Genomic DNA, 24553 nt, shown 5'->3' on the forward strand with positions numbered 1-24553 from the left:
CATCTGTTTACTTGAATCCACAGAGCAGGCGGCTAAGGCCAGTGTGCCCCAGGCTTATGGAAGTGTAATAACTTTTTTAATAATCGTGAAGTGCTGAGCATGGTTTACATGTTGTTCCAAAGGTAGTTTTTGCAGGAGCATAATCTCCTGGGATTTGGAGGGAAACGTGACAGTTGTTGTATTTCACCCTCCTCAGGAGGATCAGTTCGTGTTAGGCCACATAGACTTAAGTTAACCAAGTGCAGTGGATCATATTTTCTGCTTGCAGTATATTACCAGTTGGTAGCTTCACATCATGTATGAACCAGTGTGGGATGAAACCGGGGTCAAGTGTCTGTAGAATGTAGACCTGGAAGAAAAGGTCAGTCTCCCTCCATAGAGGGGAGTTGCGGGAAGTACCATCTGCTTTGGGGACAAAACAAGTCAGAGGATGAATGTTCAGATGACTAGAGCTTTTCGGAAAGGTTTTCCTTTTTCTGTCCAGGCAGAATGGGTAAGGCAAAGCATTAAACAAGGCATATTAATGGTAAGTTGAAATATTTTTAGTACTGGAAATGGCAGCAGTTTTAATTAGTAGTCTGGAAGACTCATACTTTGCTTTGTTTGGAGATGCCATATTGACAAGTTAAATACCTGCCTTCTTACATGTACCTAACATGTAGGCTGGCTTCATTCTGTGATGCTTTCGTGCTTTTTGGTTAGGAAGCAGGTAACTTATCTTAGCCAATACGGATGTATCATGTTGCCATTCTGTTTGGAGGAAATGGGTATCTGAAATGAAATATCTGAAAAAAATGCAGAGATGAAAGACCAAGTTACTAATTTCTTTTTTTCATCAGCAAGTAGACAAAGAACTCATTATGAAAATTAGGACGGAGAAGGAGGAGGACTGGTTTTTAGAAGTCCCCTGATTAGTTTCATGTTTGTTCCACAGACTATTGTATTTAGTTATGTTGGCATTTACATGGTCTTAAGTAGGCTTTGAAGTTATCAGGTCACAAGGCAAGGGTGGATCGCACTTTTGTTGTCACCTTTGTTTATCTGGAGACTGTTTTCTGCATGACCAGGTTAACTGCTCAGTAAGCCCCATCACTGCTCTTCCACAAGTCTTAATATCTTAATCCCAGTATCTAATATTGCACTCTTGAAGGAGGCATATAAAAGCAGGGGGGCGGGGGGGGAGTCTGCTTTTGTGCTCTAACTTGTTCGCATCTCCCTTCAAAGTTAGTGTTTAAGCTGGAATTAAACTGATGCTTGCTCAAATTTCTGATCCAGAAATAACTTGCCACTGCTGAGTAAATTTTTCTTAACGCAGTGATTATAATCTACACAGACTGGGCATAAGGTGTTGTGCGTGTGTGTGTGTGTGGTTGTGGTTTTCTTTTTTTTTAACGTTAGAAATCTTTGGGTTTCCTTTCTATATAGGTAGGTGCAATCCTGTTTGCTGAACTAGGCTTCAGAAACCATTTCAGGGGAAGTATTTCTGAGGTGCAGAGAAAAGGATGGTTAAAAATTTCTGATACCCAGCAGTTACTTCACTCATGTGGTATTACCTATACTGGGTAACATGAGGGACGACGTAAGTCATGTTCAGATCATGGATCAGGATAATGCTGACACTACAGTCTGAATCTTTACTGCAAATGAGTCTAAACGTCACAGCGGAAAAGGGCGAGTTGCCCACTTGCCTAGCAGACCTTAACAGGACTTGCCAGTGCCTGGGAAATGTCTCAGCTGTTTTATCTTCACTGGCGTTTTACTTCTCATTGGCAAACTTGATCCCATCGCATCCTGTACCCCCGAGCAGGAAAAGTGCTGCAATGGTCCCCAGCTGGAAATGGTTCAGAAGGGACCCGTTCACGTGTGTTCCCTGAGGTAACCAGTTGTTTTAGGTACAAATGGTACAGAGGACTACAAACGTTTGGCTTCAGTCTTTGTTAAATGAGGCCAGAAAACAAACAGTACCTGGGGGTGCGGAGGAGGCGTGTCAAAAAGTAATTCAACGTGAAGTTCATGCTCTCTGATTAATGTGTGTTGAGTTTAGATTTTTGTCACCTAAGTCAGGGCAAAACGGAAACATTTCATGGTACATTTGGTACATTAGAATCCTTAAATTGTTCTATTTACAGCTGTAATTCAGTGTTATTTTCTAAATAACATGAACAAAAATGTGCCTTTAACTTTGATTTTAGAGTTAATGAAGACGATGACTTTTAAACTGTGTGCATGTGATTTTTTTTTTTCCTTTTTCCTCCTTACTAAGAGAACAATTTGCTATTATATTAAAATTCTTTCTATACACTAAAACAGAATTGTTATTGACTACTAGGTGTCAGATTCTGCTTCACAGAGGAGGGAAAATCTGAGGAAAGACAATTGCATTTACTGGGAAAGCTGGTATAGTGAGCTGGCCAATTTAGATGGAGGGGCAAAAAAAAAGCCCAAGCTGTAAGGAGACTTTACCAATTTTGATCAATATTACTAAGCTGGTTTATTCCTGCTGGCTGGTTGTCCGATCATGCACTAAGGTAACTTTCAAAATGTGTTCTTGAAAAATCATTTTTAGGCCTTGACAGATTCCTTAATGAGATTTGAATTTTGAAGGCCTATTGAGCCTTTTAATTTTTATAGCAACTACTCTAATCCTCTTAAAGTATTTGTCCAGGAAAAAACCCATCCTTAAACACTGTTAATAGATAGCTTCGGGTTGGTTTGTATTTCTAGGCTAATTTGGGGGTGGGGGGGAAACTACATTAAGTTCACAAAGAGGTCAGGAGTAATTCAGTCACTGATCGCTATGCTCTGTTTAGTGTCCATACGATCGAGTCACAAGAAGGGTCATGAGACTTAATTTTCGTTCATGTTGTTAAAGTCTATTTGTTTAGATAATTGGAGCCACTGGACTAGTTTGTCTCTGAGCTGGAAAGAAGTATCTAAAACTAGGAAATCATGTCCTCAGTAAAAAAGAAATGCAGCCTTGGAAAAAATGACAGAAAAAGGAAGGGAAATTTGTCATTGCATCAAGCACATAAATTAACTGTTTGTCTATTTCTTTTTTAATCTTTAGTGTATTAGAATCAGAATTTCACACCAGGTTTTAGTTGTCATCTTGTGCACGCCTTAATCACATGGGGTTTTTTAACTAATAAGGCTGCAAAAGAGACAGTACATGCAACAAAGCTAAGCTGAGCAATGGAAAGGGCAGTGTCCATATGCAGCTCTTAAACAATGAAGTACTTGTCATAGAGGAGCTACGATCACGCAGGACAGCAGTGATATCACCATTGCTGCAGCCAGCGAGTATCTTGGACATTCCTGTGGCACCTGGTACGTTGCCCAGCCCTAGTCTCAAGATGCGGCAAAGCATTAAATTATTTCCTTTGGGGGGAGAGTAAGAATGCTTATGCTAGTTGAGGGAGGTACAGAAGAAGAACAACTACACATAACCAAAAAATAGCTAGTTTTTGGAGGTTATTCCAGGAAAATGCCTGCTAGGAATCCTTTTCTATAATAATACCCTGAATAAGAGGCAAGGTTTCAGGTTTTTTTGTCTCCATTTCTTGCCCCTCTCCCTCCATCAAGCTTCTGGTTTGTATCTGATTACGTCAAACTAAAGGTCAAGAGATCACAGTAGATCATTTTTTATTTGGTGCATTTTCATTGACTGGTACTCAGTAATGGCCAGAGTTCTCAGAACAAATCCTGGTCGCACTTAGATGTCCTCTTCTATCTCTAGATGTCCTCTTTTATCTCTAAGTATGTCTCGAGTCTTCCCCCATACTGTTAAAAGTGTGAGGAGTAAGAGCACACATTCAGGGTTCCCTTTTGTGTTACGGCGTATAGTACCTGTGGACACTTACCAACACAGCCGTCGTTCAGCAGATCACCCCGTGTGCTGCAGTGAACATGGCGTGGCTCCCTCACCGACTCTCTTCACAACAGAGCCATTTCTACATTGTGTTACTAAAAAGAATTTAATTAACTCTTGCAAATGTTTTAGTTTCGTGACAGGCATATTTGCCTTGAAGCTTTTCACATATCTTTGCGGAAGAAAAGCTTTGTATCTAAATAACATTCTTGTGAGTTTTTGAAAGGTTACGGTTGGGTCACTGGTACTTCTTTCACAGACTTCATTTCTTTTGGCTTGACCACTGCAGTTGGGCACCTACGTGGTTTTTGACTGTCACATCAGGATTTAAGTTGCACCAATGGAAAGCACATGTTAATGTACTTCAGAGCCGCCTTCATGGCAAAAAAGCTGGAGCGACTGTGTATGTGGAACAAAATGAGTTGTATAAATCTGTATTTTACAACAAAAATCTAGGAATTTTCTTCAGAAAATCTACACAAGAGAAACACCTTTTGTTCTTTAATAACAGAAAAGGTTGCTCTCTTACAGTTCGCTGGGACCTTGTCAGATGGTTTGGGAAAGACAATGGATAACAGACATCAAACCGAACGAGAATACATTCGCTACCATGCTGCAACTAGTGGAGAACATCTTGTAGCTGGAATCCATGGACTTGCACATGGTAACCCTTAACTGTAATTTTAACTCATTCCTCTCTTAAAAGTAGTGATCAGATTGAAAAGAACAGTTTGTATTACTCTTGGATGATTATTTGAAGCCAGAGAAGTGGAGCTATCACAGGCTTGCTTTTGCAATTTGAATGCTTGCGGCTCGGGAGGGGGGATTGTTTGTTTTTTACGTTGACAGAAACTACACTTAAGAATAAGGTTTATTCACAAGTAACTGCAAGTAAAAGCTTTTTTCCCAAATTAAAACAAAATTTCGTAGAAAGTTCATCCAAAACTTCCATTTCTTTGTAGAGTCATAAAATACCCATACAAACAGCCTTTCTGAGGGCCAGACGTTAAAATAAAAATGAGTATGGTTGGAGTGTAGGTTTCTTATGTTTGCTTTCAGTTCCAGAAACCTGAGTTTCCTCAGAATCAGGACATCAGTTTAAAGTAACATTTCACCAGTTGGGTTATTTTGTGGTTTTGTTTTGTTGGTTTTTTTAAGTCTACTAAGAACTAGAGAAATGAATTTGTGTAAAAGGCAGTGGACTAGACTTAATTTGGCCAGAATCTCACATCAATTTAGTTCATGATTTATCTGTTGAAGAAAGTTAAATCAATACAAGCTAAGTTTAAATCAAATATTTACATTTTGCATCATCTTGACTCAGTTTGTTTAAATGTCATTCTTTTAATGCAACCGTTGCAGTCTGTGTAAAGATAATCTGGCTTTCACTAAAACAGCAATCTTTTCTATGCTGAACAAAGGTCTTTATGCTGGACTTTTGTTGTAAAGAGACACTGTAGGTATTCAGATGGATCGTGAGACAGGTTTCTCTCGCACCAGTGTGCTGTAAAGTCTTTTATAAATTACCTTGGTAGAAATGCAGGAAATCTGAAATATGTCAGTCTTGGCTGAAAAGACAATTATAAAGCACTTCGCTGTGTTCTATTATCCAGTAATTAGCGGGACTATTTCAGTCTTAATTCTGCGGAGCTTTTAAATGCTTCCCATTTGATTTTTTTCAAAATAGCAAACAACTGTTAAATCCATCTGTTGAAATGTAGGAATTAACCATAAACTATAGTTACTCAAGAGAAGTGATTTAAATACATTGTGCTGCTTGAGCTTGGAAGTTAAGACGCTGCCTGGTCTGTATTTCAATTACAGACCTTAAAAGAGTACCTGGCTGCTGAAAGCTGAAGAGCCAAATGGTGGTAAGCATTTTTATATGAGTGCTTAAGCCAGTTCACTAAAAATTGTGATGTTCTAATTGCGGAGATGTGAAACCTGTAAAGCATGTTCTCGGATAATATGAATTGTTCCAAGTCTTTTGAAGCCTCGGTAGGTTCTCGATTTCTTCAGAGCATTCAGACTCTCAGCAACAGAAACGTGCACAGAAATGTTTGTTGGCAGCATCACAGTTAAAATCACACAATGCCAGTTTAGAATAATTGACTTTTTCCAGTGGAGAACTGCACTTTCCTATTTCCTGTCTCAAACTGTATAAGCTTTTGTGGTAATAGAATTTTGTCACATTATAAGTAACTGCTTCACCTCAGGAACAGATGAGGACTGTTCGTGTAAATACAGCTGGGAAATAAAATGGTATAGAAATACTTAAAAATGTACCTATTTAATAATGAGTTAAGTCTCTTTCTGTGGGATATTATTGTCTGTGTGTATGCATATGTATACTACATAAACAACCTATAAAGTTATTAGCCAGTGTAATCAGTTGTGAAACAGTTTTTGTGTTACAGTAAGTACACAGTACATTTCTATCAAGCTTGACAGTAAACCATTTAAGAAGAGAGCATCAGCTGTGACACGGTTCTATGATTTTTAGAGGCGGCAATTCCGGCCTACTTTGCTGTTCTTGTCTTTGCTAGGTATCATTGGAGGATTGACAAGTGTAATAACTTCAACAGTTGAAGGTGTGAAAACTGAAGGAGGTGTCAGTGGTTTCATATCGGGCCTTGGGAAAGGGCTGGTTGGCACAGTAACCAAACCTGTGGCTGGAGCCCTGGATTTCGCATCGGAAACTGCACAGGCAGTGAGGGACACTGCAACTCTAAGTGGCCCCAGGTCAGTAAGCAGTTTATATTTCCCATCAGTAATACTGTAAAAATGCATATTAACACCTGCTGCAATTTCTGATCGGACTATCTTTCCTTACCTAAAGAAACAATAATTTGATCAAATTTACTATGAGCCATTCCTAGTGATGTAGCCCATGTCATTTGTTTTGCTTTTTCTTTAATAGATGGCATTTGTTGATACTGTTAACAAGGGTGAAATTTGCACAGAAAAGCTGCAACATAAAAGAGGAATTATTAAGCTACAGCTTTAGATTAAAGCAAAATTTTAAAAAGGCTACGTGTAATGAGATTACATTTCCACCATGGAATCTTTATGCAGAGTTGAAATGGAAGAGTTCTTCTCCCTGCTCTACCTGCAGCTTCCAATGAGCCATGTAGTAAAACAATTCTTCAAAGGTTTGAAGAGTTCTGGCATCAATATAGCATCATAATCTTCTAATTTTAATTTTGTACAGTATTTCTCACCTACAAAAAGTGTGGCTGTATGCCCTTATGTCCGCATGCTCATGTGTTTACCCACACATATGTGGATGTTCGGTGTCAGCACATCATGACAGATGCTTTGGCTTGCTTCCTGTGTTCAGTTCCTAGCGTAATGTGGTCTCTACAAAATGATGATGATGTTGATGATGACTAAGTAAATGAATGTTCATTAGCACTGACTATGAATGTGGAAGATGAAAAGGGCTAAGTTTTTAAAAGGCTGCTCTGAGAGAAGATTCTTTTTACTCTTGGTGGCCAAGAATTTACTTCATATGATAGTAGTATGCCAAGAAGTCCTGTTGTATGCACGTGAGATCCTGCGTGCTGAAGAAGTGAAAGAAAATCCTAAGTAAATTTACTGGCAGAAAATGTAGAGAAAAATGTTTGCAAAATGTTGAGTTTTCTGGTTGTCTTGTCTTCCCATTTGGCTTTTCCACTTCCTGTGTTTTATTATGGCACACTTGGAGTCCTAAAGTGTCTGCCGTCAGTGTTTCGGTGACGAACAGTAAGCTTGATGAAGTGCAAGTGAGGTGCAGGAAACTTTTAAAGAGTGAACCTTGGTGTACTTTGTTGTAAAAATGGAAGTGTTTACATGTACATCTTAACATATTTGGTACTTAGCTTGATTTGTAAAGCCAGGAGGTCGAGGATTACAATTTGATAAGTACATATGCGTACATAAAATGACATAGCTCTAAGTACATCCCTGAGAACACACATCTACTATTTTGCTTGTACGTGTCTTAATTTTGTGACTGTACAGATTGATTTATTTAAAGGTGGGGAGACATACACCTGGCTATACTGTTGTCTTACTAGTTGAGATGTGATTTTATTACCGTTTGTTTCAAGATACACATATACTTAAAATTCATGTTTTGGCATACTTCTGAGATACAGCCTTTGCACAGTAGTGATGATGATATCAACAGCTGACAAACCAGATAGCAACTGGGAAAGGGAGGGCCTCCAACCAACCTTATCTCTAGCTTGTGTTTGCCTCTGTGACATATTTCCCTTTAACTTGTTAACTGTCAGTTAAGAGAGCAGGTTAAGACAGCTGAGCTGTACCATATTTTTGCTTCCATTAGATTCTGAAATACTATTGTCATAGATGAGCGCTGTGAAATGCTTTTACTGTTTACACATGCTCTGCAAAGAGTTTCTGACCCAGCAACCTTCTGCAAGGGAAAAAAACCCAACCCTTTCTCAGTTACTACACTTCTCCAGTCTACAAAATTTGATGAAAACTTTTATTGAGATAAACAAATGTACTTGAGAATATGTAGATAAGGGCGGGGGGGGTATGACACACACGGACCAAACCAAAAAACACACTACCACCTATAAGCAACCTTGCACTCATCTTTTGTTTGGTAAGGGGGTTTTTATATGCTTATATAATGAAGCAACCAAACTGTTCTTTCGGGTGTATAAAAAAACCCCAAAACAACAACAAAGCATTTGTACATTTTTTAGACTGCTGTGTACCAATATCCCCCTGCCGCATTTGTTAACTGTTCAAGTATGTGTGGTTTGGAATGAAAATAGAAGAGTGTTCCAAACCCAAGCTGCTGGCTCCAGTTGAATATTCTGTTTTAAGCATGCTGGGCCATGTAGACTCTTCCAAGCTAAGTACACAAAAACAGCTAACCCTGATGAATATAAGTTTATGGCAGTAACTGATCTCAAGTGTCACTTTGAACAATTGAAGAATGTGAGTTAATAAGGATGGTAAGAGCCATCTTGACCTTATCTTGAGACTGACAGCGTATGTGCAAGTTTCCGGTATTGGTGCAAAGTTGAGTCAACCAGTTAATTACAGTTGCATTTAAATAGCATGATACATAACCATAAATTGTAGCCCCCTTGCAATTCCCCAATGCCATGGTTGAATTTTTAAAAACCCTGAATTTAAGCTGCTTGACTTCAACCATTGGATCAGTTTTGAGCGAAATGAAGAATTTTAATCGAGGTTGTAGGTTTTCCTAAAAGGCATGTTCTAATTCCAGCAAAGTTGCTGAATTGAATAGAACACTGAGGAAGACTCTATAGCCTGTGTTACTGTAATCATGCTACAGGGACATAAGTCTCTTTTGGCTTCAAAATGTATTGATTCGTGTTGGGTCTCATGCAGCTAGCACAAACTCTGTGTTTGGAACATGGAGCCAAACTAATATGGCTGAGGTGCAGACAATGGCTTTATAGCTTATGGTGGTAGTTTAAAATACAAGAAAATATTTTTTTAAATCTGACTTTAGTCTGGACTTTTTCAAGGCTAATCTTATAACTTACTATGTGATCATATAATTCATTATGCTTGTTATTTAGGAATAAAGCTGCCTTAATACTTTGAAATGTTAATGCAGAGGAGAGTATAAAATAGTTGTTGACAATGCAGCATACATCTAGTTTATAAACAGTTAATGCCTGTGACTTGATACCTTTTTGTGAGTGGGTTTTACGTGTTCCAAGTACTCTAGTGTCACAAACAAGACTTCTGATTATTTCCATATTTGTCGTATACTGCCAAAAGTCTTAAAGACCAGTTCAAAACAGGAAAGCTGTTATGTCTCTAGATAGGCTTGGAAAGCTCTCTTCTAGAAACGTGTTTTAAGTCCTAGTGCAGCACAAGTAAAGAACATTTATATTTAGATGTGTGTCTAACTTAACAAGTAGTGCAGGAAACTGCCATTACCGCTTTCTCTCAGGCTTCTGCCAGGTCAGTGCAAGTTTAAGATTATTCCTGAACTGTTGTTGCAGTGGTTTGTGTTCTTTTCTGATAGTCACAATGTGAAACTTAGAAGGAAGGAGATAACTTGATGAGCTACCAAATTCTAATGAACTCTGTCTAGGAGCGACACTGTGTTAGTTAAGAATAGTTTGAGACTGGCAAGCCATTAATGGTCACAGAAAATGCTTACGTAAATACTTGAATCTTTTAAATGTACTTCACCTGGAAAGAAGCAGCCTGTGCTAGTTGTTCTTTTGTTTACCGCTTTCATGCCATCACTCAGAAATGTGCAGTGAGATTGCAAAGCTTGAGACAATGTCAACAGCAGGTGATTTCCCCCCCCCGCCCCTTTGTGCATCCATCTTTCTGTTAGCTATGATTTTGACTGTAAGGTCAAAAGCAGTAGACTTGAGAGCATAAGTGCCAGTGACACTGTGAAGAAGTAGAAAATACATACCCAATTGTATGAAACATCAACTTGGCTAATACACTGCAAAGAGTATATTTTCAAGGTTCTCACGTTTTAAAGATAAATATTGCTTGAATCTTAACCCCTCTATATGTGTCTCAAATTCCATCCTGACCTTGGACTTGATCTAGATCTTGAGAGTCTTTAGAGTAATGTCATTCATGTATGGGCCATGACCCTGGTGAACGAGACGTTATTCTTCTCCTGGTAAGCCCTTCCTAAGACTTTCCTAGAAGCCAGAGAGAAAATATATTTATCGGCTAGTATTCATTGTGTCGTGTAATTGTGGAAATGTTGCATACAGGACACTTCAGCTGATTTATTGGTCTAATCTGTAAATGACTTGGGCAGCGTGATTTCCTTAATTTCTTCTTTTTTCCCAGTGGGACAACAGGTCTTTATAATGAACTGTTTCCTCAAATGATCTGTTTTCTTTTGAGCAAGTTTGTCCATTTTACTCCTGCAGCTCCCTGTTAAATGGCTGTAGATACTGGCTTTTCCTCAGCGTTAGCTCTACCTCCCATCTTCAGTCACTGCTGAACTTGATTTTTACGGGTTTACATTCTTCTGCCATTAGTCTATCCAGATCCTTCCATTGCTGCTGTTGAGTTACTTTGAAATCCCCCCAGTCTGTAAGTTCCCATCAGTATTGTGTGAAAAGGGACCGTCATATCCCTGTTCTGTGACAAGCTGTGCTCTGCAAGTCATCCAAAATTGTGTTGGCTGGTTTTACTGCCGTATCACATTGCAAATTGATATCCAGTTTTCTGCTTGCTATTTTCCCCCAAGAGGTTGGTTTTTTTAATGTTTTGTTTTATTTTACTGCAAGTATCTCCTCGTCATTTAATATTTGTGTTCTGGATTATTTTTCCCCAGATGAACCAGGTTGCAATTTTGTAGGTTGAATCCCATTTCATTTCCTGCCATATTTCTGACCTCTTCAGGTTCTTTAGTACTTCAGTGTCCTCACTGGAGCTTTAAACGCCTCTTAGTTTGTCCTCTCCAAATATAATTTTACATGCTGCTTTTACTAGATCCTTGAAGTTATCAAGCCTGGTTTTGTGCCCACACATTCTGCAGCACGTCAGTAGATAGATGCTTCTCCCTGCTTTAAATCATTTTCTGTTACCAGTCTCACCTGCTCGGTATTCTGCTGTTAGGTTTTAGTTTATCACTGGTAACTTTGTGTAGTTCTGTTGCAGATCCTGTTCTGTTCTTCAGATGTCTACTCTTGCTTGTTGTGTAAGTGAATGGAGATTTTTCTTGTGGGGGAAGTAGTTCTTCAAACTGCAGCCCTGTAGCTCTTCAGATTGGATAATTTCATCTCGAAACCTTAATTTTTTACCTGAAAACGCACCTCAGATATTTTAGTTTCTTAACTAAAGAGAGACAATAATCCAGCATCTAAGACCTAAAATGATTTCTAAATAAATGAAGCTACCCTTAAGAATGAACAGAAAGTGGTTCTCTATTCCTTTTGCCTATTCAAAGAGCACTGCTTACTGCCATGAGATGCTTCTGGCTTGTAGTTATGACTACGGTTTTCTTTTCTACAGATTTCTGCAAGAATGATTTATTTTTTTTCTTGCCCTTATATATGGAAAATAACTCAATTATTTTGCAAAGGAATGACTTGGATTAGAAGGAAGTGCAGTCTTCCCTGTACTACACACAAATAAGTCTCACATGCTGTATATCAAGAAACTAATAGGGCTGTTTGTCAGAAAAGTCTCAAGTAACGATTATATGCGACTGTGAGTGGAATCCTGTCACGATCGCTTTGCATATTCACTCCACCTGTCTACTTCCCCTTAAAGCTCTATGGAAGGAATTCAAGCAGTTGAGGCATGAATTGACTCTCTGGAGTGCCTAAAATCATGAGAATTAAGGAGGGAGTGCACTGCTGTTCCACACTGCACTGCAATTCTGAACCTCCACATACTCATACAGTGACTAATCCTAAAGAAGTCAGTCCTTAGTTACTAGAAGTTATTATTTCAAGAAATAAAAATGTAATTTTCAAAGTGATCTGACTTTAGAAATAAAAAATAGTAGCGTTAAGCCCAGGAACTTCTCTGTGTGAGAAAAAAATACAGGGGCGGGGGACACGACCTCTCTCGTTTTTTTTTCCATGCCCTCCTCTGGGACTGACAGGCTGGGCATCTCACAGTTGTGGGGTTTTTTTTTCCCCTTGCCTTCCCCCTCTAGGACAAAGAGCTGAAGGATAATTACTTGGGAGCACAGCCTCTGTTCTTCACAGTAAAGCAGAATTTGCTATGCATGGTTGAAGAAAATAACTCTGATGCATGTAGTTGTCACTATTTTTTTTAACCCACAGGATACAGCAAAAGAAAGATGGATGTTTAAGTCACTCAGTTTGCTTAACCGTATTTCATTGCAGAGCCTACAGTTCTACAGCCGCACGTATAAAGATGTCACAATTTCCACAACAAGACATTGTTCGTGGTAGGAAAGCACTGTTAGCTGCTTAGCACCCAGCAGACGTCTGGATGATTTGGAATCCAAACTCTGCACTAATATATCACTCTCCCTTTCCTTTTTAGGGGGTTGAATGGACATAAACTGGTACCTGCTGTAAAACTAAACTATAACGCCTTTTTATGCATTACTGCAAATACCTTGCTTTACATCTGAATAATGTTTCCAGGAGGTTATTGCTAGGTATCTGCATTACTAGGTACCATTTATATTTAGAATATTTGTGAAATCAGTTGTCTTTATAGTTGGTTGTCTTTGTTCCCCTTTTTTTGAACTTGACTCAATTTAACTATTTGGAAGGAGTGGAAGAAAAAACCCACAGTGGTTGGACCTACAGCAGCAACACAATACTTCATTAAATATTGTATAGATTCAGTTACTTCACACCTGCTGTACATGAATGTTCTTAAGTAATCGGAGGTTTTAGAAAAAAAATAAGCACTTACTGGCTTGCATTAGGCTATTTTGTCTAATTATCTTGTATTTCAGCAAAAGCTTTTGGACACCAAGGCCAAAAATTTTAATTAATCTGTTTAATCATACAGATCTGAACACTTTGCATATATTACACCTGATTAGCTTCTGGACCTTAGGAGCTAGACTTTGAGTAGCAGGGACCGAGACAGGAAAACTTGAAAACAAACAGCTTGCTGCTTTTTGAACAGATACTTTTTCAAGCCCAAAGGTTAAAGTTGCTGAGGCTGTTCATCAGAGCACCCCTTTGCATTTTACTTCTGGGTTTTTATGCACCCTATGTATTAGCAAAGAAGTTCTAGATGGTTTAAATTCCAATAGGGAGTGCTAAGCGTTTAGTTACAACTTGTGTAACAACTTTTGTTTAAAGCCTTTTTGCTTTGCCATGACAGAATGTATTCCTACTGTTAAAAATGAACAAAAGCCTGGTTTAAGAACACTGTGTGGTCACTGGGTTTCACCATTGGTAACAGGTCTCTTAACATTAAAAAGGGAGACTTTATGAGGGGACTGAACTGTCATTCTAAATACCAGCATCTATTTTGTAAGTAAGAAGGATTTTCCGTTGAAACACCGGTGTTTAACTTGACATTCGAGGGCAGAAATACATGCTGGATGCATTCAGGCTGTTGGTTAGGAAACGGAAAGGGACAGGGGCACTGGAAGGGGACGTTGCGAGGGGAGGACAGACGAGTGAAAATGGAAAACACTGAAGTGAGAAATGCTGAGTAGTTAGCCAAGCATAAAATGTGAAATGATGTTTTTCCTTAGATGTCCATTCATTACTAGCAACAAATAATTTCAAGAAGATGAATGAATACAGAGTTCTTAGTGTGATAGTCTCCACAAAACCAAAATATTTACTAGCGCCTTGGTAAGTTCCAAGTCGGGCAGGTATGTTTCCAGCGCTGGGGAAGGGTACTGCACGGAGTGAAACGTGCATAGCGTCTGCATGCAACCAAAGGCTGCTGCTATGGCCAGGTTCAGAACAGGAACCAGATTAAGCTTGATTTCATTGTGTACAGTAGCTGGTTTGGAAGAGGTGTGAGTTTGTGAGGATTAGGCCAGACTGGTGGGAAAGGGGAGATGGCTGAAAACGGGCATCATGGGTACAACGCTCGCTCACTCTCAAACGCGACACGTCTGAAGGCACGGGAAAGCTGCTGCTTCTCAGACAGGCAGATGTTTGCAATAGGTAACTTCATGTTTCCCAGTTAGGTTAAATCCAGGGCACTGTCATGTAGGCCTGGCGCAGTCCATCAGAAATCTAAGCAATTATGAACTTCCTTCTGAAAAGAGGTGATAAATCCTTTGTTGGGTTTACCGCAGATTTTACACATCAAGTAATAATTAAGAGGACTGTATTTGCTCCACAAAATGGAATTCTTATACTGTGCCCACTTGACAGTATTTAGCTATTAACTAAAAGGAATGCATCTAGACAGGGAGAAAATTGCATTTCCTTAGGAAATGCTTCTATTTCTAGAGCCTGCATATTTTGTCTAATCATCTTGTATTTCAGCAAAAGCTTTGGGACACCAAGGCCAAAAAGTAAAAGGAACACCTTTTCCTGTGGTGTGTGTTTCCTGTTTTCTGACAGTCTTTTTAGATCCTTCCTTATGCAGAAAGCACTCTGCTAAATGATGCTGCTGTTTCAGGGTATTCTATCTGTGTCATAGTTTTCGTGGGTTGAAACAATTACAGAGCACTGCAGATTTAACTAGTCTGCAGTGATATCTCCTAGAATAGAATTGGAGAGATTTTGAAAAAATTATATTCATGCGTTAGCATCATCAGAACAAACTAAAAAGTCATCAAAGACCCAGCAACAAAGCATTCACAATTTCCATTCACAAATCTACTTGCTTAGAATTAGGTGGGATAAGTTGAAAGCGTATGTGCACCAGAAACGAACAAAAGCTTTATTCAAAACAGACGTGTCTGCTGGAATGTACCAGGACAAATCATCAGACTGCATTAAACTACTCTGACTTGATCCCCAGAATTGAAAAAAATTTAATACACATTCTGTGGGTTTTTATAATATCTTCTGGCCCTCTTACTAGTATTTTCAGTTCATAAAAATAGTAGGAAAGATGAAACTGGTGTAATGCAATAGGAATACAGCATTTGTTTATTTACTTATTTCTAAAGCACAGATGGCATGAACTGCTCGCCAGTGCAGTGGCGGTATGATCTCATGTCCTGAAACATCTGCTGCTTGTGCCAAAGGGGTGAAGTCTGGTACAGCAGGTCTAGGACAGCTTTCTGGGATTAAGTTTTACTAGTCTTACACTGATGAAGGTAAGCATAGATATTTTCCGTACCGAAGAATGAGTACACAGGTACCTTATATTGCGTGCATAATCGGTAAGAGTCCTTGCGGTTTTCTGTGTATGTGTTTGTTTCTCTTGCGTGTACTTGGAATACCATCTTTTAAGTTGTCTTTCCTTTTGCTTTAATTCCAGATGATTTTGACTTGAGACATGTTAAAGGTTTCTTTGTATCCTTAATTTTGTGACCTGTATCAAGAAATGGCCTTTAATTACCACAGTAATACAGCTCTGAGAGTATCCGAGCATGCCCAAAGGTGGACTTTTTCCATTCTGAGACTAAATATAACTATGTAGGAAATGCCTGTTATATAAAAGATGGAAGTCTTTTCTCCTCTCCGTACTGCATTTCCAGTAGTTCCGTGACTTACTAGAATTCCTTGCCCCATCTTCCTCCCAAGCATAAGTATCACGGCATCAGGTTCTCTGAGGTTACTCCACGTTTAAAATGATAGAAATATTAAACCATGCAGCTGGACAGGTAGTACTGTTTGTACCGACAGGTTTTATTTTCAAATCAAAAGATACAGCATCACTTTAAAACTAATACCACTTCTAAGCAGTTGTTTTGAACCAGATTACTGGAGGTTCGTACTTATGTAGTGATTACAGGCTTACTTGAAAGCAAGGGGTCTTGTGGCACGGTGTGTGCTAACGTTCTGCTCGGCTGTTTACCTGCTACTAGACAGATTTTTTTCCTTTGTCATTAAAGTGAGATTTTCTGTTCAGTCCTAGTCCAGAGTCTGTAGATGGGAGCCCAGGGCCTGCTGGGATGGGGTTTTACACTTGTGCTGTCCTTTTGCCCTTCCACTGAACTCTTTTCATTTCAGTCATGAGCAAACAGTCAGTGCCTGAACTAACAACCCTGCAATCCTCCAAAGCACGCCTCGCTTACAGTACCAAACAAAGGGAGGCCCGCGTGGGCCGGCCCAAGCCAAGGAATGCAGCTTCGGGGTTCTGCTCCATAAATTTAACCAGCACGACAAAAAGGAGATAATATGAGCCTTCGTGATGATCTGAAAGGGGGAGGTTTGTGTCCCATTGATTGCGGTCTGGCCTATTGCCAGGCCCCGAGCCTGACCGACAGTTGAACCATATCGTTAAGGCGTGTAATACAGCTCAAGTCTTGTACAGCAGCCAATGAGTACATATCCAGAGGGCAAAAGTTTATAAAGAGTTGAGGCTGTCCTGTTTAACCCTCTCACACTGCATGTAATATATACTGCTGCCATTCAGAAATAGTCACATTGCTATTAAAAATGTAAACCTTCAACTTTCTTCACTTGGAAAAAATACACGTGTGTCTGATTCCTAATGCGCAGCAGATTTATAAAGTGATCTGAGAAAAATATGTAAAACTGATCTTTTTTTTTAACCAAAAAAAAAAAAATCCAACCCACTTTTTTTTTTCCCCAGTACTACTATATCCATAGTTACTTTTTTGTTCAGAGATGTCTTCTGGGTTGTTCTACATATTCTTTCATACAGATGGAGCTATTTATTGCCTTGATGTCACCTCATTTAGCATGTGGCTGGTATTTTTATAGATAATTTTTTCACCTAATGTTGCTGTTAACATGTGGAATGCTCTTTTATCAGTTTTGCAAGTACAGCCAGTTGATGTGAATTGTTCTTGCAACTGCTAACTTCAAAAATCAAAACAACCTTCCTGAGTAGCTTTTGGTTAGGTGAAGTCTGTGCTAGGGGACTTTGCCATGCCTGTTGCGGCCCTAGTTGTATTAACTGAAAAAAAGTAGATAAAGGAGAGTCTGAACAGAAAACGCAAGTGATCATCATAGTTGATTTTGCATAGCTCTTCACGTACACCTAGCAGTTACTGTCCTGCTGCTGGGCAGGGGCCCCTGGTTTGCTTTCTTCCCCAAAGTGGATTTGCTTTCCCAGAAAGGTAGGAGTACAATATGGAAACGTTTCTGTTACACTCAAAGTAAAGTGACCATGTTTGCATTTACAACAAACAGTCATTCCTTGGCCAGCACCGACGGTTTTTGATGGGACCATTATAAACATGAGCACAGAAGTAAGACTAATGCTCCATCTACTTATGCCGCCCTGCCTGTCAGCAGACTGTATTCAGAAGTTTTAAGACCTCGCGCTGTGCCCTGAGGCAGAGTAACGTTATGGGTCTGGGCGCTTTACTCTTCACTAAGGCACGTTCAGCTCATGTTTTTCAGATTGATGTTTGCAAGAAACCTCTGCTAAGAACCGTATCTCTTACATTGAATCAGGTGGTGAATGCGAGCATTTTTCAACAGATTGGTGAGACAGGAAACTTCAACGTGACAACTCTAGTCATCACTCTGTGATCCGTACAGGAAGAGTCTGGGAGAAATTGGAAACTGAGATGGCAGTGTTACATTTTGTTAACTTCTTAACCTTGATGATATCAAAGTGCTTGAAAACCTGTTCCTTTGCTGCACAGCTGTTAAAGAGTCAGAGGTGGAGCAAGTGCCAAAGGTTGAACACTGGTTGATGCACAGAGTATGAGTGGTCTAAGTGCCATGCAGTTGTCTAGCACGCAAGCACATACAGCTTATGCAGGTCTTGAGATTTGTAACATGGACGCCATAAGAACATGCCATATGGGCGAGTACGTCTGCTGCTCTGCTGTTTTTAAAGAAGTGATTCCTGATGTCTTAATGAAGCTCTTCTCACTTCCTTTTGAACTTGGAGGCTGAAGAGGTTGTATGCAATCATAACCCAATGAATAGTTTTCAGTTCTGTTTTGATCTTGTATACAAAAGAAAGGGGAAGGGGGGAGAAGAGCTACATCTCTAAGAAGTTGGCAGGAACGGACTACGTGATAAACAGTTGCTTCTTCAGCATGCTGTAGTCCTCCTAAAAGTATATTGGGTCAGATAAAGGTCTTCAGCATCTGAGCTGGTAGATCCCTCAAAAGAGGAGGGATTTGACTGTAAGTGGGAGGTTTTAACCCTAGGCACCATTTATTTGCATGTTTCTGCCTGAAACTAGCATTTTGGGAACACATTTAACAAGCACAATATATTCCATGCATTTGCTGGAATAAACGGTGCATATAAGCTTCCTCAGATATGCAGTCAGCAGGGAGCTGTCTGGCTCGTGATTTTACACATTCTTGCATCTAACTGAGACATTCTAATGCCAAATCCAACACTGAGGCGGACTGCACTGCGTGCGCGTTTTTAACGCACCTTAAAAGCATCTGTGTCTGAGTTGGTGAATGAATTCCATCACAGAGCGGTGCCAAATCTCTGGGTTTCTGCCTATTGGGAACTGCACCCCCGAAGTCCAACGCTGGGAGGAGGCAAGGGTACTCACCCTTTGAAACACAGCATTACCATCTGCCAGGAGAGTCACAACAGAACGTGAAATCTTGATTGCTACAGGATTTTCTGGAAGTCCAAGTCATTTAATGATCTCAGACGCAGAGAACTAGCACATAAAAAATAATGCTGTCTGTCCCCTTATGCTCGGTAAATGCAGGGGACATTCCTGCTTATCGCAAAGGTTCGATGTTTGAAACAAAGTATGTGTACCTCAGTGAGAAAAGAACCGTGGAAGTAGTAGACTTTTAGTACTTTGGAAGGTGTGCTATGAAATGCAGACCGTATCAGAAATGACATACGTTTGTTTTCATTTGTTATCCTTATGATCCTGTGGTACGACTGTATAATCTGTAGTTTGTCGCTGTGATGGCTGAACTTTTAGGTTCATTTGTAAGGTGTACCTTGTTTAGCATTTAATTGATTCTGGCACTTCTGACTACACTTTACACTCTCTGTCCTTCCTTACATGTCTATGAGACAAGTACTGTCTTCGTTCTCCATTTTGTGGAAATTATGCGCATGCGACGATGATACTTGTGGAAGGCTGCAGGTGCAATTCAGTATTGAACTCGAGCAACTGTAGCGGGCATTTGGTAGAAGATGTAAGTCTAGTCCTCCTTTAACTTCTCAGATTAAGTCACTTCTCGATGTCTGGAACGCACTAAAGCCTCCTTAGACAAAGCACTCCCTGTATTTATGAAGCAGACTTTTTCCAGAGCCAAGTAAGTAACAGGTTTGATATTATTTCTTCAAAATACTAGCAGCAATTGAATTGTTTCATAGGCTTATATTACCTGCCAGTTTTCCTTTGTTTGAACTAAGGTTGTTTAATAATTATTTCAAGAGGATAAAAATTGTTCCCAAGCTGAAAGTCAGTATGCCAAGTTACAGCCCAGAGCAGGCTTTTATCAATAAATTTTACACAAACCTGAAAAAAACCAAGTTTACAATGGAAACACTGACAGAATTTGAGCTATACCAGAACCAGTAAGTTACTGCTTTAAATGGGTTGGAATGATGAGGTGGTTAAACTGGAACACCTTTATGAATGCGACACATTGATGACAGCTGCTGGAAGTTTTGGCAGCTAGAACTGGGTCTAGCTGAAGAAAATTACTACTAGAGAGTGTGGGGGAGAGCCCTGTGGTCAGAGAGATCTCTTGGGAGGGCATACACAGCTGATGTGCACACCAGTGTCTGTCAGCTAGAATGGACTTGCGGTTTTGGTGACAGGCAAGCAGTACAGCAGGTGAAGTCTCTCTGCAATAGCCTCTTCCATTAAATACTGGTTTCAGATGCCAGGATTGCATCTCCTTGCACTTAGAGCTGTTGTTTGTGCAGGACTGGGCTCTTACACTCTTCTGATTATGGATCAAAATCTGTACATGTGCTAAAGTTGGGCTTTTTGAACAGATTTGTAGTTGCCCGTGCTGCTCTTACCAAGACGACAGATTAGAAATTCTACAGATACACATCTTAAATGAAAAGTGGTAGTGATTGCTGTGTCGGTCATAGGATTTTTCCTTGATGCTTTTTTTTCTCTCGTGAGAAGTTGCTAATTTCCTAAAGTTGTTTTATTCTGAATAATTATTCTGGATGTCATACTGAGGAAACTGAAAGATGTACATTTGTGTATAATTTTAGAAGTGCAATGTTTTGTTTTCACAGACTATCATCTGTCAATATACAAAGCTCGGTACCTTCTGATGATGTTGTTAATGTTTTTGTCAAAGCAATACAGGTACACTTCAAGGAAATTTTTGAGGTGCAAAAGACACTCAGAGACGAGTAGCAGTTACTGTTCTCAAACACTGTATATTCATGCCCCTCGGCAAGAATCACTTCTACGCGATAGGGTACCTAACAGGGGTGAACGTGTAGCGAAGGAACAAGGATAAGTAATTCTGTAAAACATGTGATGTCTCTTGTACAGTTTTTTCAATCTCAGCTGCTAAATAATTATCACCAGTAATACCTGAACAGCTTCCTTACATCAGTAGGTTGGGGATCTGTTTGATTATAAAACTTCTGGCTTAAAACTGGTCAACTGAATCACAAGAATCCTGTGAACTGTTAAGCAAAAGCCAACCAATTAACACTGTCAACTGTTTTTAGTGTGCGTACAGTCATCTGAAATGAGATTCTCTAGTGTTCAGCTTTGTCTGAACAGTGAGGAACTGGAGTGTGTGCCTCAACCTTCTGACACCATTTCCAATCTCTTTGTGTCTTCATTCAGCAGCACTCTTCCCTGCTGTGACTAGTACACGTGAGGGTATTTCTGTCTTGTATTGCCTTTGTGTGCTTGTTAAAAAAGAATCAGCAAATCTGCTGAGTGCATGCTTAATGTAACACAGATGTGGGCACACCACCGTTCATTCTGCTTTACAAATCTTCAGCTTTTTGTATTTCATCAGCGTTGCTTATTATTTACAGAACGTAACTTGAGACAGTAGAACAAATTTTTAGATTAAAAAAGTCAAGTCGTGTGGAATGTTTTTAGCTGTCCAGACCAAACACACCAGTTTGCCAAGGGGCTGATGAACTAAATCAATGCAATTTATGCTAGCACTAGTGGCACGTAGTTGAAAAGCAGCTGACCTTACCGCTTACCGCCAAGAGGAGAATTGTCTTTTATCACCAGGATGAACATTTTAGCATGGAGGAGCAGTGGGGGCCAAAAGCACTGTACTCTTAAGTACTTTTTCCATTTAAAAACAAAACCAAAACCCGAAAACAACCACAACCAAACCCACAACTCAGAAATTGCCAAGCCTTCCAGAAATTCATTGTCGTGCCTAGTAGTACTTCTATAGTACTAGTACTTTTTCACTGACGTGCTTCTAAGCCAGGCATTAGAAACCAGTGTTTGCTGATGTTCTGGTTTCTATGGAATAAGATTAAAAGGCCCTATTCTTTCCTCATTTCTGCAGTAGTCTTGCTTGCAATGTTTCAAATACCTCTTCTCACAGTACTACAGACTATTAGGAAAAATAGCACAGTTGAACGTTTATCTGAATTATGGTAATGTAAAAACCATTATGCAGTGTTGTTGCTCACTCCCATGTGGATGGTTATGTAACTTCCCTGAACGTGTAATAGGAAAGTGTCTAAGTAAAAGTTACTGATTGGCCAAAGTTAATTAAAACCTGTTCATTATGCTTCAGACGTTCACTCTTTAAACTTGTCAGTAGAAGCTACAGGTGCTGCAGAGAGGTTTAGCAGCCAATGGGGGCTTCTTCAGTAAGTGAAATTTTGTCATTTTCCTGCGTTTGGAAGTGAGGAAGTAGGACAAGCAGAAAGACATGAATGACACTGGTTGGAACCCTTTAACTTCTTTGGAACCTGGCCTCAACATCCTGCATGTCATGAAGGCAAACACATCCTTTTGTTTACTACTTTGTAAGAATCAAATAGGTAAAAACAGGCACTTTTTTGCTCACCTCTGGTGTAAGTTCACGAGGATAACAATACTGTCATGTAACTGTACCTGGTACAGGAGAGGTGACTTGCTTCAGAGTTGTAGTACTTAATAGTGAAGTTCTAACTACCGCATACAGCTGTTACTCAGTGGAATAATTTTAAGTCATACATAGGTTGTGGAAGTAATCTATTTACTTGCTGTTTAGGTTATTCTGACTCAGAGAAATGCTAGTAATGGAAGAATATAGTTTTAAGAAATTGCACTTTTTGCAAATGAGGAAAACTAAGTACCTTTATGCAGCAAATGGCAATTTTCATACTGGCATTTTTTAGCTTGGATATAACACTGTAATTATAACTAACGAATGTCTAACCAAAAACAAAAGCAGAGCAGCAGGACAGGTAAAGCAGTGAAAACATCCGTCAGCAGAGGTAGAACTGAAAATTTGACTGATAACATTTTACTGGCAGCATTAATGACAACATTTGTTATGGTTTCTTAAGCTCCTGCTCTGTTTCGCATTCTTGTAGTTGGAGAATTTCCACTCTTCATTTCATCCTCCCGGCTGACAAACTGACTTTCCATCTTAGCATAACCATAGTTCAGTTGAAGTGAAGTCAACAGCTTTTTGTCTCTCCTGAAGTTTCTCTCAAAGAGGATCAGTGATAAGCGCTACGTCAGAGCCCCTGTAATTTGTTACACAGGTCAGGGATGTAATAATCTCATTAACAAAATCAGAATTTACTAGATAGTAGTAATGTATTAAAACTATAGACTGGCTGATGTTTTTTCTCTGCTGGGCTCAAAGCAAGTGTCTTTGGCTTCTATACCTTGTTTGCAACATACAATGCTGATACCAGACAGAGCAGCAATAGCCAAAACACATGGAGAGGCCAGTCACCCAATGGGAGAGCAGCAAAGATGATACTAAGTCATGAAACACATGTGAGAGATTCTGTTTTTACTGCAGCCAAAAAGGGAAGGGGCAAAAAACAATGTCTGTCACCATTAAAAGGCAAAGGTGTCAAAGACTCGAAGGAAAACAAATTTTGAAAGGGTGTATGGGTTGCAGGTCTGGGACAGGACTGCTGAAAGGGAAAGGTAACAAAGGAACAAGGCTCCAGAGAAAACATCTGCAGAAAGCACAGCTTAGAAGACAAGTACGCTTGCGTGCTTACTGCCAAGCAGCTTAAAAAGAAAATGCGTTGTTACATGTTGGGGTTTTTTTTTCCTGTCTTTTTGATCAAAAAGCATAGAAACAGGTCATTGTACAGGATCTTTACAAAGCATCAAGATGGGAAGTAGAGAGCACTAATGAAAAATGGTGTATTTGGCTCAGAAAATTGCTAACAGCAGTAGCCTGAGAGAGAGATGAAAAAGCATGCGGCAGACCCAGAGTGATGCTGTTGGGAAGGCACAGAGAATAAAGCAGGGCTAGGCAGCCTGTAACACAATTCTTCAGGGGTAGGGCGTTCCAAAAGCTTAAAGGAATTCAGAATATTATTTTTTAACAAAATACTGCTAAGGGAGGAACCTAGCCTGCAGTTGTTTAGCACTGTGACCAGTATCAACTTCTGATGTCTGTTAGGCCACACGGGTGTATCTTTTTATTATTGTAATTTTTTAATAGATGCTCAAGAAAGGCAAAGCATGCTAAACCCTACTATGGAGACTCTAATTAACTGTGGATTTTTCTTTTGTCTTAACTGCATGTGCCGATTCCCATAACCCTTTCCAGACTACTGATGCTGTCCATCAATGTGAGCTCCATCTAGGTTGATGTACTCTTATTTTCTGTAGAGAAGTGAGAAGAAACAGTCAAATCAGTAAAACTCTGCTGATGAATAGATCCCAAAATCTGCAGACAGTATGCTCGGTGTAGGTTGCTCTTCCTCCTATTAATTTAGCATACCGCCCCTTAATTGTAGAGGAAAACTAGGAGATATTTCTTTGAAATGTAAAGCTGTATGAATAGACACCATGTCTTCCAGATCAAGTATTACAGAATATATGCAGTATTTGTGAAAACCTTGTATTTTTAAAGGCCTTGTCATACCTCATATTTCAAAATAAATACAACTTTGTGTGCTGACAGGTTTAAGTGGAAGCAAAAGTGCTGCTGTTGCACTAAGTCATTTCTCTGCATCTATTTTGCACGTAGGACACAAGCGGAAAGAGGGAGAAAGCCAC

General features: G+C 39.6%; 1 protein-coding gene across 1 annotated transcript in view; it reads left to right on the forward strand.

Moving 5' to 3' along the window:
- Positions 1 to 4399: 4399 nt before the first annotated feature.
- LOC104618097 (vacuolar protein sorting-associated protein 13D-like) overlaps positions 4400 to 24553 on the forward strand; it is a gene marked incomplete at its 5' end in the record, with an annotated part of 25859 nt that continues 5705 nt past the window's right edge. The window contains 3 exons of the mRNA XM_010283609.1: positions 4400 to 4532; positions 6415 to 6610; positions 6944 to 7020. Coding sequence (XP_010281911.1) covers positions 4400 to 4532; positions 6415 to 6610; positions 6944 to 7020 — 406 coding nt within the window. The remainder of the gene's footprint in view (positions 4533 to 6414; positions 6611 to 6943; positions 7021 to 24553) is intronic.

This window comes from Phaethon lepturus, unplaced genomic scaffold (genome assembly GCF_000687285.1).
Source record: "Phaethon lepturus isolate BGI_N335 unplaced genomic scaffold, ASM68728v1 scaffold5993, whole genome shotgun sequence".
NCBI lineage: Eukaryota > Metazoa > Chordata > Aves > Phaethontiformes > Phaethontidae > Phaethon > Phaethon lepturus.